Source organism: Anabrus simplex, chromosome 3 (genome assembly GCF_040414725.1).
Source record: "Anabrus simplex isolate iqAnaSimp1 chromosome 3, ASM4041472v1, whole genome shotgun sequence".
NCBI lineage: Eukaryota > Metazoa > Arthropoda > Insecta > Orthoptera > Tettigoniidae > Anabrus > Anabrus simplex.
In genome coordinates, this window is record NC_090267.1 from 274417959 (window position 1) to 274431771 (window position 13813).

At 37.0% G+C, this 13813-nt stretch overlaps 1 protein-coding gene across 4 annotated transcripts in view; it reads right to left on the reverse strand.

Moving 5' to 3' along the window:
• LOC136866248 (heme transporter FLVCR2) overlaps positions 1 to 13813 on the reverse strand; it is a 118284-nt gene that overhangs the window by 93524 nt on the left and 10947 nt on the right. For all 4 annotated transcript variants that reach the window (XM_068226671.1, XM_068226670.1, XM_068226673.1 and 1 more), the window contains exon 2: positions 5904 to 6128. In XM_068226671.1, the coding sequence (XP_068082772.1) occupies positions 5904 to 6128 (225 nt within the window). The remainder of the gene's footprint in view (positions 1 to 5903; positions 6129 to 13813) is intronic.

Consider the following 13813-nt stretch of genomic DNA (forward strand, 5'->3'; position numbering starts at 1 on the left):
TAATCAAATTTTAAATCATTATTTCAAATATAGCTTGGCTTGTGGTTGTGAAGTTTTCTGTCTCCAAAAGAAACAGGAACCAAGGTAAAGCTGTTGAGACAAAGTCCCTTGTAAAGTTTCAAATGGCACCACAAATACACAGTTTACATTCGTGTCAGTAGTTTCATCACATGAAATAGAACTGGTGTGCCTGGTATTGGCCTTTATTTCCTCCATGAAATTTGCAGCATATTCCTGTCTCTTCCAGCTTGCAGGTGGAAGATATCTGGACCCTGATATGTACTTCCTCATCCATGTCCTCACTCCAGATCATCAACTTTTGCTTGATGAAGTATCATTATCCATTTCTCTTGTCCAAGATGGTTATGGCACATTTCATTCTTCCTCTATTCAACCACCATTGTTCCTTCTTAACTCTGTTCCAATAAAGGTTTCTTCTAATATTACACTCTTCTTGATTGTTCTCAACCACCTTGGTCTGGGTCTCCTTTATGCCCTCCCTCCTTCTGTCTGGGTCTCCATCATCCACTAGCATCCTTCCCTCCTCCATCCTCTTAACATATTCAAACTGTCTTAAGTTTATCTCTCACCATTCTTTCATAAAGCTTTTCCATTCAGTTTTCCTTCCTGAAATCCTCATTTCTTACTTTGTCTTTTCTTCTCCTTCCTATCATACTTCTTAAGAATTTCCATTTCACTGGCCTGGATTTTATTTTCCTGTCCTTTTGTCAGTGTCCGGAATGATAGTAATTTAAACAAATAATTTTTGCTTTGCCTATTCCAGAATTAATTTTTACAAACAGAGATTAACAAATGAATGCATGCAGCATACATGAAAATAAGCTAATCTTAAGAAACATTTCTGGGGTATCCATGATAAAAATATGTTTTTCAGTTCTCACTTTCTGTGCCTGGAGGGATTCAATGCAAGACTGTCTTTTAACAGTAGTATCTTGTTTACTCACTTCTTGTACATGTGTCACTGAATGTGCCCTTTGCCCTGGACATGTTTACCACAGGAGACAGTCATGTCTTTTCCACTTGACTCTTGAACTGGAATATTAGCAGACATTAATATTATTATCACTCACAAGAAATCCATGCTTTTTATATTCACTAGCATGAGACAGAACACTGATTCATCTCTCCTCCCCTTGGTGCTAAATAAAACTGAAAACCTTTTATAAAAGAATAATTTCAGGTTTATGTTTTGTTTTGGCCTGCGAGGAAAACCAATGGGATAGGGCAAGTTGTAATAATCCACTACAATGTAACCAAATTGTGGAAGCTCCAGTAAGCCAGATTTTAAAATTGCATTATCATACTTGATACTTACAGTGCAGAATCATACTATTAATTAAAATATGAGTTTCATGTTTATCGACAATATTTAACTTGTCATAAAAATATCCAAATTTCATCTAAATTTTCAGAAAAACAGTGGCAATAATAACTTACTAATGACATGAATCATATACATAAATCCTGCTACATGAAGAAAATGTTCCCATAAATTGGTAATACCAACAAGAAAACTCAACTCTGCTCATATCTCAGTCACTTTCATATGTGACCCACTGCGCAGATAGGGATCCAAAATTTGCAATGGAAATTTTACAGCAGAGCTGAGCAAAAGTGTCTGTGGTGGTAGTGCAAGAATTAAACACATAGAAATGCAAACAACCTAAGTCACGCAGCAGTTCAAGTCTTCGTGGTCACATTTTAATACAGATATATTGAACTCAATTCAAGTTCCCTATGGAGCAACTAGAACTTTCTTCTTTGTACCATGTGAACACAAGTCTTATTACACCACTTCTGCGACTTCCTTCCAACCGTCTCATTAGCCAAACAAGACCAAATGGAAAAACAAAAATTAAACTCTAAGTTATATTTTATCAAGACGTAGCCAAAATGATACCAGATGTGATGAAATCAAATATTCGTCAAAATTTAAATTCTTAACACTTTGGCGACTATGAGATCCGCCGGCGGGTCACGCCAACTCTTTACTTCTGGACGGTGAGACCCGCCGGCGGTCTCATGACACATTATATATACTGGAGCCGTATCACTCACCGTTCACAGATTATGCTTTCATCCCTTCTGGTTCGTCTCTACATAAGACAAACTAACTTCGTATACAGTGGGACATTCAGGGAATACATAGGAGCTAGGATAATAATTAAGAAATTATTCAATATGCTTGTTCCATTACTCAAATCATTTTATATGAAGAAAATATGTACAAATATAAGAATAGAGACATTCAGGTTAACACTGTTCAGAAAATCATAACTATCAGTTGTATTGGAGTTGAATATTTAACAGCATCATTATTATAATAATAATATAAAATTATATCGTACACATGGATTATTAAAACAGTTAATAATTTGTTAAACTAATACACTGATGGTAAAAAAAAAGGGAATGAATGCAACAATGTGAGGTACCACTTCAGTGTTGCTTATGAAAACAAAGCAGGCACAACGATGGCTTCTTGGGATAATCCTCACAGTACGTGGACACTTTCTTCCAGTGCTTCTGAGCATAAGTTCTGTCACAGATGCTCACTAGTTCTGCATAACAACTGACACAACATTTACGTACTTTTCTATTTCGGCCATCTTTTTCTACTGTTTCCTTCAAAATATGATGGCGTTTGGGAGAAGTGGAGAGAGTAGCTGCTTTTCTCACACTGTTCCCCAAAATTCCAATGACCAACTCCTCTCTAAATTTTCCAATTTGAAATTTCTCCTCAATTACTTCATTGTGTAAAATGAGCGCATTCACAATAGCCGTTCCAAGCAGAAGTTCCAGTGCAACTTTGTGATACCACTTAATTGTTCTCCTCAGTACAGTGAAATAGCTGCTCAGTTGGTCAGATAAGTCAGTACCTTGCTTCTTTGGGTTGTAGTATAAAATTGCTTCAGGTTTCACTATGTCTTTGCCTTTCCTATCCTTTTTTCCTGTATCAGTCAGATCTAATTTATGTCTCATAGAGATGAATCTCACATTACGTTTATCTTTCCAGTTTGCTGCAACAATTCCAGAAGTACTTTCTTTGCCAACTATCTCTCCCTTCTTCATTGATGGACATAGCAGTACATTTTTTGGAATACCTTTCACATTTTTTTCTTAGAGTTCCTACTAAGTGTGTGTCATTTTCTATCAAATACTGGGTAATCGACAAATTATTATAGAAGTTGTCTGTTACCAAAGTACGACCTTGGCCAATATAATCCTGCATTAACTTTTAACAACAATATTACTGACTCATTCATCAGATGTAGAAGGAACATAGGTCACCTTTCCCTGATAAACAATCACCTTGTAAGTGTATCCTTTTGAATCACACAACTTGAACAATTTAACACCATATTTTGAAGCTTTACAAGAGATGTATTGTCTAAAGGGCAAACGACCTCGAAAAGGCACCAATGTTTCATCAATTATTACAGCTTCCCCAGGAACTTTGAAAGTTTTGAAATTACGCACATGAAGGTCAAGCAAAGGTCTAATTTTACCGAGCTTGTCTGACTTATCTAGTGTGGCATTATCTGCAAAATGAAGAAATCTCAAAATATCCTTAAATCGGTCACGTGTCATTACTAACGGTACAAAAGCGCTGCGGTATAAAAAATGCTTTGACCAGTAGTCTGATATTTTAGGGTACCTTACTAGCCCCATATAAATAATGAGTGTGAAGAAGTTCCACAACTCGGGCTCAGTTACATCTGTCCATTTATTTTGTTTTGTGTTTTTTCCATTGCGGTTTGTTTCCACCAGTATCAAGTTAATAATGTCATTACTAATTATACCTTTGAGTATCTCTATTGGCATATCCCTGTCACATCAATTCTGAATTTTCTCTGTTGGTGGACGTTGGAACTGTTTAAGATGTTGTCCAGTGACATTGAACCATGAAAGGTTTATTTTCTGTCCTACCTGAATCACTGGTGTTTGAAGGCCTGGTTGTACATTTGAAGATATCTGCCCCGTGTGTTGTGTTCGTTGTCGCAGCTGATCCCCAGATGGTTGTCCATTAACTTGACGCTGAAGGTTGTCCCTCTGTTGTATTTTACGTGGACGAGGCCGATCTTCTTCCTCCGAGCCTTCGACGTGTATGAAGCCACATATGATGAACAACTGTCATTTGCGTCTTCTGCATCATCATCGCTTACGGAAAGAATTGCGGCTGATGAACGGGTTTCCCACAGTCGGTTTGGAGTCTCATGAGAAGTTGATGGAAGGGGATCTGCAATGCACGTGCTTGATTTGCAAGAGTTAATTTCAATTTCGTTTTCCTCATCGTCCTCCGAAATAATCTCTTGGAGTAATTTAGAAACATTTTCCACATCCATGCCATTTATTCTGGAAAAAATCAATATTGTTCACTAGATACCCCAAGCAGTGATATAATGTACGATATGTCTCAAAATATAACTATACATATCTTTGATTCATTTGAAACATAAGGTAAGGTAAGGGTGTGTTCTGCCCGAAGGCAGGTCTGAACCTCCGCAGAGGTGTGCCTGAGCAGGAGTTTACGTGCGGTAGGGTGGCCAGTTCTTTTCCGCTCCTCCATTCCCTTATCCCCACCAACAGCGCGTGGCAACCCATCCACTTCTCGACCACGCCCAATGTTGCTTAACTTCAGAGATCTCATGGGATCCGGTGTTTCAATACGGCTATGGCCGTTGGCTTTGAAACATAAGAAAGTAAGAAATTCAGCTCACTTACAGAGTCATTATAAGAATTATATCAGCAGAACTGCATACACACTTAACATGTTGCTTCACAACACTACGTTCGATCAAAACAAACAGTGCTGCATAAAGACCGCCAATTTCAGTGAGGTCGCCAGCGGGTCACAGAGTGCACGCGAACCCCGTGCGTTACTTGTGGACGATGAGACCCGCCGGGCGGTCTCAGCACACAGTGCATACAGTGCACCCTAACGCCTATAGGCTGTACTTAAGATGTGTAATAGTATGTAATATATCCATTAGAGTTCAAGTATCTCTGATTTTTCACTTCGTTCCTAATGAATAAACTCGGAAAACAATACGCCGTCGTCAATGTGTTAATGTGATGTCATTTGAACATAACTTTACTTTCTAAGAATTGAATTTTAACTAATGTTCCTCACAATATCACCATAAAGGTTTAATATAGTGTACCATTAGATTGTAAGAACAAGTTTTGTAATTGTTTCAAGGATACAGTAACGTTAAACATTTCTCGGTTTTAATAATATGTAGCTGAAGATGACGTAGAACGTGGTGGAAATTAGTACCACAATGTGATGTATGTATAATCACAAATAAATATGTATTGATTAGGTGGCATTCTTCTTCAACCTATTGTAATTGTACTGTAAAGCTTGTAAAACTGTTCAGTCAGTAAACTTGAACTTAAAATAAGATGTACCCAAAATTTGTTCTTACATCTTTGTTTATTTTGCAGCAACATCGCACCAACACAAGTAGTATCACTGAAATCCATGTTGAATCAAGTGTGCGCTGGTTGAAAATGACAGCAACATTTTAGTCGCATGATATTATAATAACGCAGTTGTTTAATTGCTAGCGTGTGCTTTTGTGTTGTACAAATTAGCTTAAAACTGGAAATCTACAAATATTACCAATGTTGTTATGAGAAACTTTATCTTGTTTTCGATAAAATATCTCTTCTTTCTATCTACGTAAGTTCCTCCTCTACTTCCATCTCCTTTAGTCCATAGTTTAAGTAGTGAAATTAACTAATAAACAGTAGCCTACGTTTTTTCATATATATAATCCTGGCAAGGCTACTCTAACCAATGCAAAAACATCACACAAGGCCAATCGTGTCTTACTAGGTTATAAAACAACACAGTTCCTGTGAGTAGAGTTTACCTGGTTCCCAAAGACTCCGAGTGAGCAGGCAGTTGACACCTGATCAGAACCAAACCATACGGATGCAACTTGTGGTGGAAGCTGCACCATAAACACTTGTGCTATGGCTACAAGGGTTTGTCCTACCATCGTGACCCAGTAGCGCCCTGGACTGACGGACGCACACTTTACCCATGAGCCTAGTGCTGTCATTCCACCTCCAATGAGAATACCTTTCCTCAGGCCCTGCAAGAAGGAAGAACATGTCATTTGTGGATTTTGGAGTTTATATGGAAATCTATTTTGTGCATGCAGAACATGCAGTATTTGTTAATTAATTGATGTCGTCTGATTTCTTGGAAATTTTTCTCAAAAGTAATGATATATAAGGATACAGAATATCCAGCCTGGCATGTTATTCAATCAGTCATCTGTCGCCCAGGTGGTAGATTCCCTATCGATTTTTTACCTAGCTTTTTCTCAAACATTTTCAAAAAACTTGGAAATTTATCAAACATTTTATTGATAATTTATTTCAATCCCTTACTCCTCATCCTGTGACCATTGTTGAACAGCAGTGAACAGAAATCAGTGAAGCTACAGAAATGCTTAATATATTGTTGTACCATTTTATTTTTCTGGACAGATCAAGAAATTAATTACATATTGTTTGGAACTGTAAATTTCATGTAGTCGTGTTATATTGTATCAGTTAAATTAATTTCAAGAAATCTATGTTGAATATGGGCTATGGACTTGGAAGAAGAAAATATTTTAATGTAATTTATAGAAAGTTATTTTTTTAATTATTGTATGAAGAAGAAGAATTACTGAACTAAATGGTATATTCTGTACATCAAGAATTGTAATCTTGTAATATGCTGGAAAAATTTAAAAGGGCTTTTATTTTTGAGGCATTCTATATCACACGTGCAGTTTCTGCTGATGAAAACTTTTCGTGTCGCAAAAGAAATGTTAGAGAACTTGTGAAATGCTTTATCATCAAAAATGTAGAATTTAGATTGTTAACAATAAGACCTATGTCTATTGGCCAGTATATTGACATTTTTATTGGTGAATTTGGGAATCTGGAGTGTTGTCATTGGCTACTTGCAATTGTACTATCTCCTGTTGTTGGCTCCTCACATGTGCGAGTCAATTTGTTCACGTCTTTGAATTCGGATCATTGCCTTGGGTCCCCGGTCTCTTATGGTAAGCGCAAAGTTATTGCATTATAATTAATTTAAACTCATACATTGGTAGCTAATCGTGTGTTATGGAAGAAGCGGAGGTTGATGATAATCGTTCTCGGCTAACTTTTGGAAAATTATTTTTAAATCTTAATTTTGAATATATTCCTCACATGTTTCTTTTATAGGTTGTAATTGTTACGTGTGCATTCTTAATTCCTGTTTATTTGTTTTTCATGATTCTTGCTCGAGTTTTATACATCACAAGGAAGCTGCTTGTTATTTCCAGATGAAGCATTTTTCATTCCGCGATGTGCAGTCTGTGTTGCTGTATTTCACCCTGTAATTAACGGTTGGAGGAAATAGTAAGTCACTATGTGTAACAAATTTTTTCTGTTTCGTTGTTAATTTTCATTAAATTTTCTTTGGTGGCAAGCCCTCTGCTGACCACGTGTTTTTTGGTAAAGTGATATTATCACATTGCGTGTGCCGTGTTCTAATTTAAGTCTTCAGTGATAAATTTCAATGTGCGTTCATTAATTTACTTTCTTCGAGCCGTGTTCCGATCGTAACATCTCGGTGATTACCTGTTGCTTTGAACTTCTGGTATGCCATGAAATTATGCTAAGTACTGTACTTTCTTGTCAGACTTCATGTTATCTTTGAATGGCTGGTGTGCTTATCTGTTGGAGACAGTTGGTTACTGACCTACCTCGAGTTTATGAGCGCTCAATTCCATCTTATAAAATTACTTGTGTCGTAATCTTCTTGTGCTTCTTCCAGATGATATAAATTGTAGTGTGGATTGTCGTACTAATCATTGTGTTCTGGTTAATTTTAGCATGGAGTCTCATTAATTTTTCCAAAATTTCTGTTTTGTACATTTTTGGCAATATTTTGAATTTAAAATTCGTAATTTCATCGGTCATTTGAGTGTTTTGTGTTTTTCAAATTTGGTGTTTCAGCGAATTATTTTTAAATTTTGTTTCTTGTCACCTGCTGAGTTTTCTTTAGTATTATTTTTCATGTGTGATCTTTCAAAGTTATCTTTTGTGTTGTGCTTTGGGCTCAGTGAATATAAAAATTTCTGGACATGTATTGTGTTGTGTTTGGTTTTCTACTGTATCTGGTTTCGTTTCCAAGTAGGTATGGGACTATTTGGAGCGGTTCCCAGCCAGTTACTAAATTCCCCGATCAGATTAGAGAGTATGGGATCTTTTAATCCGAGTGAAAATTTCCTAGTTCGTCTATTGAGCGTTTCCATCATGTAAGTGTCTCTTTCGTTGTCACTTTATTTACCCATGTATTCCTATACTTGCTAGGGAGAGTTCTACGAGGACTGGGATAGTCTTGTAGGGTGAAATGTGCTCACCATATCTACAGACCAGCGTCACCTAAGGCCATATTGGAAAATTTTGGCGGGTTACGGTTCTGCACTTGTACTCGTGACATTTGTGAAATCTGGTGTATATGATATGAGATTCTTCTGTAATCTTTGGCCCAATATTAGGTGCCTAGATGGAGAACAATGTCCATTGTTATTGTAAATTAATACTAGGAAGATCTTCAAATGTTTATTTCAGTATCATTATGCTGAGCTATTAATTTTGGTTAAATTCGTAGTTGGTTTGAAGGTCATCAAGATTTTGTTTCTGGTATTTTAAATTAGTCACTAGTGAAATTTTGAAGGTGAAATGAAATGGCATATGGCTTTTAGTGGTGTTACAATTTAGCAAAGCTCCATCAATTAATTGTCCATTATTCTTGTTTTGTTCGATTTTTTCGGTGTTAAATTTTTGTTTGTTTTTGTTTCGTGTCTTCTAAATTTATTTACCCAGTTTGTTCAAGTATGGGATCCTGTGGACTGAGTAAGTTTTCTAAATTTTGTAGCCCTGCTGTATCTGTCCTTCCACTCTTGTGTCATTTGTGTTTGTCTTGGTTGCCTTGGGAGGGCATTTGTGTGTGTATTGAGACTTAGGGCTTAAGGTACTGAGAGGCCATTCCTCTCCTGGGAGTACGATATTGGCCCTAAGAGTCTCATAGTCATGTGATGGATTGAAGGGTACTTGAGGACATGTTGTGCCATTTGAGGTCATGTTCGGTCCTTTTCTTTTGTGGGTACTACTTGATGTATGGGTCATCGCACTGGTGTGTTTGTGTGTGAATTGTATTATTGTAATCTCGTGTGATGGAATCAGTACTATTGAGGTTGTTTTGTGCCTTTTTCCATTGATTGGTACTGCTGGATTCAGGGGTCATCACACTTGTGTTTCATGTGTGTTCTTGTGTTGTGTGTTGGAGGACAGATAGGCTTGGTGATCTTTATGTGTTGTGCTGTAATCTGATAGTCTCTGGTATGAAGGTGTTACTTGTGCCTTTTATTGCTTATATCAGTGAGTTGGATTTCTGTATGTGCACTCTTGCATTGCTTTTGTTTTTCATTTTGGAGTTTCTGTTGGTAAATTTAATGTGATCTTTAAATTCTGTATTCCTGGCTTAATTACGTCTTAATTTGACTGGTGTGACACGTGATATGTAATGTGAGTTTTATCTGTGTTAAAATTTTAATAATGAGTACATGACATAGTAAATGAATAGTGACTTACTAACCTCATTTAATGGAATATTGTAGTAATGTTGCAAGCTAACTTGTTAACTTAAGTAGTTGTTTCCCTGTTTTGAGTTCCCTTGCAACATCCTAAATTTTCCTTCTATTTATTTTGTTTTAAAAAAATGTTGGGCAGTTAAAAATGCACACAGTAATTTAATTTAGTGGAAAATTTTAAAGAGGATATGGTAGTGTATGATGTGCCTAAATGGTAAGATTGTAGGTACTTAGTGCTTTAGTCTATGAAGGTCTAGTTTCGGTAATTTATTACTTGGTGGATGCTTTCTCTTTTATGCTGACCTGTCATACCTGTAGTGCTTGAAAAGCTGAATTGAGTGAATGGTAATGTGTTCTGCTGTATCCTCAGTAACATGTATTTTAAAATGTATTTTCCTGGTGAATTTTCTTTATTTGAATTGGGGTAGTTACAAGGAATTTTAGTTGTAAGCAATTTTTGTGTGGGGAGGAGTAAAAGGTTGGCCAGATACATTGGCAATTCTATAGGTTAATTAGGAATTGTTTTAGTTGTAATGAGTATAGTCGTTTGCGACCGTGTTAGGTATACTGTAGTGTAACGTAATTAGGGTAAGATTTAGATTTTCATTAATGTATATAACTAGGAATTTTCTGTAAATTTACTGGTAATAGGGTTAACTCCGGAATATTTTCTTTTAGTCTTTCAAATTTTTTTCCTTTTGAAATTTTAAAATAGCACTTGCCAGTGGGGGCTGAGGTATCCCAGGTCTATGGGAGGGGCCCCCACCAAAGAGCTTTGTGGAGTCACCGGTTTGGTGCCTCTAATTAAGTCAGTTAGTGTAGGAGGAAAAATTGAAAATCCACTCTTCAGCCCTTCATTATTCTTAAAAGCTCTTCCGGATGGTCGGATGATGGCATTTCCCGATGTCTTCTGTTTTCTACTGCGGATTGATTTCTGTTGCAGTGGCTGCGATACCATGGTCCTTCTTCAAATGATGGTGCCTGTTTGGAGGCTGCTATATTGCCTGTTGGCCACTAATATCCGATGCTGGAGTGGGCAGGTGTTCCTACGAGTGGTAGTTGGCAGTACTGCACCACACTCCCTGCCTGTTTAAGCCAGTTTACTACACAAGTGTGCTGAAAGGTGGCTCTGCTGGTGGCCTCGGTGGGACTGGAAATGATGGAGGTCATTGGTGCATCCGGGCCCAGTGCCTACATTGGACAGCAATACCGGTGGTTACCTTGTGACTTTTCGGCCTGTATGGACGTTCCTGAAGAGAACGAAAATATTGTGGTGTAAAGTGTCGGATGGTGTGTGTGGTCCCAACCCCTCAGTAAAAGTTAAAATGTATTTGTTGAAAGTATTTGTTTCTTTCGAGCGTAGCTCGAGTTTAAAGGGGAGGGAAGATGTGATCATTGTTGAACAGCAGTGAACAGAAATCAGTGAAGCCACATAAATGCTTAATATGTTGTTTTACCATTTTATTTTTCTGAACAGATCAAGAATTAATGACATATTGTTTGGAACTGTAAATTTCATGTAGTTGTGTTGTATTGTATCATATTGTATTGTATTGAATAATATGGACTATGGACTTGGAAGAAGAAATTTAAAAAAAGTAATTTATTGAAAGTTATTTTTTAATTATTGTATGAAGAAGAAGAAAAATTACTGAACTAAATGGTATTATCATTGTATATTCTGTCCATCAAGAACTGTAAGGTGCTGGAAATAAAAGGGCTTTATTTTTGAGGCAGGGGCTGCCTGGCTGAGGCGGTAAAGGCATGCTCAGTTCACCCGGAAGGATGTGGGTTCGAATCCCTGTCAGGAAGTTGCAAAATTTTAGAAACGAGATTTCCACTTCCGGAGGTGCATATGGCCCTGAGGTTCACTTAGCCTACACCAAAAATGAGTACCAGGTTAATTCCTGGGGGTAAAGGCGGTCAGGCATAGAGCTAACTACTCTTCCCCATTACGTGCCGAGGTTACGAATGGTGGAAACCTTTACCTTCCACCCTCCAAGGGCCTTCATGGCCTGTATGGAGATGACTTTGCTTTGCTTTTTTTTTAAAATTTTGAGGCAGCCTATACCACATGTGTGGTTTTCGCTGATGAAAACTTTTGTGTTCTGATAGAAATGTGAAATGCTTTATCATCAAAAATGTAGAATTTGGATTGGTCACAATAAGACCTATGTCTATTGGCCAGTATATTGGAATTTTTTGTTTGTGAATTTGGGAATCTGGAGTGTTAAATTAATTAAAAATGTAGAATTTGGATTGGTCACAATAAGACCTGTGTCTATTGGCCAGTATATTGGCATTTTTTGTTGGTGAATTTGGGAATCTGGAGTGTTAAATTAATAAACTTCATTGTTTGTCCGTATTGAACCAAGATTACAACTTTTATTATAATTTGGATCCACCTTATTCAATACATAAAAACGGTTGCTTAGATGAAATTACAACATATATTTCAATCAGAACTAGTTTCAACGCCCCTCTGCGTCATCATCAGCTGATATAGGTTCTTGGAAAAATTGGCAATCACATAAGTTTATCTACGTCAAATGGAACACAATTTAAAACCATATTAACAACTTAAAACTGTGTTATGATTATACTGTCTCTAAGCCCATATTTTCTACAAGTCTGAGACTTGCGAGAAACCATAAAATGATGAAAACATATGCAAACCGGTTTGCTCACTTATACAATAACGTGGATTTAAAAGAACAACTTAAAAATAAAATAGTCTTGAAGAAACATTAGCTTAATTTATCACACTTCTTAAAACGTGACGTAGAATCATAGTAAAATACTTCAATAAAATCTTCAGAGTCGCTTTAATGGAGCAATCCTAGTGAGGTGGAAACGAGCAATCGGTCCTTTAAGATGTTAACAAGTACAACGTTCCCAGTTCAATGCGGACCTGTAATAATAGGAATGTAATAAACTATCACTTAACTGAAGAGGCAATATATAAAATTACGTCTTATAACGTAAACGTTCTTACGTAATAATAATAATAATAATAATAATAATAATAATAATAATAATAATAATAATAATAATAATAATAATAATCGTATGGCCTCAGCTACCGTGTGCAGACATTTCAATTTGATGCCATCTGGCTGTCTGCTCGTCAATTTCGATGTTCCATTTTACTCTAGGCCCACTAGATGGCAGACCGAGTAAACCGAAACTCTCTTGGGCGTCTATGGCTGAGATTTAATGAATTTTGTTGGGTAAACACCAAGTGTGTCACCAGAGATCTTTTACATGCCAACATCGTACGACATGGAGTGTCGAATGGACTTTTTTCCGCCCTTCAAAAATCTGATTACCTCTGCCGGGTTTTTAGGTGACTCACCTCAAAAGATCGCTGTCCATGCGAAGCACAATGAAGGCTAGTGAGCAGTGTTGTGATAGTAATCAAGTGTCCAAGGTTGGTTGGGATCGAAGGGGGAAAATAGAGGAAAGTGGGAGGAGCAACTGAGGAATGGCAAATTGTTGGAGCTCCGGAGGGCGTGGTCATAAAAAGCAACTAGTAAAGCTATTACACATAATATGGAACACCGTCCTATTGAACGGGATATGTACATTTTTTAAAAACGCAATAAGGAAATCAAATATAATATTTGATTTTTCAGAAATTTCATTCAAATTTAGGTTTGGATTAAAGTACTGTTCCAGGTGTATATAGCAACCCTCCATAACGTCCAGCAAACTTCCTTTTCCTAAGTTCTCCAAGATCTCAATGTCCTGTTCTATAGATGTGAATTTATGCTTTAGATCATGTACATGCTGGCCTACCGCGGAAAACCTGTTATATTTTATGGCATTAGCATGGTTTTAAATTGTGTTCATTTTGACGTAGATAAACTTATGTGATTGCCAATTTTTCCAAGAACCTATATCAGCAGAGAGGTGTTGAAACTAGTTCTGATTGAAATATATGTTGTAATTTCATCTAAGCGACAGTTTTTATGTATTGAATAAGGTGGATCCAAATTATAATAAAAGTTGTAATCTGGAGTGTTGTCATTGGCTACTTGCAATTGTACGATCTCCTGTTGTTGGATCCTCGCGTGTGCGAGTCAATTTGTCCGTGTCTTTGAATTCGGATCACTGCAGCGGGTGGATGCATCTTG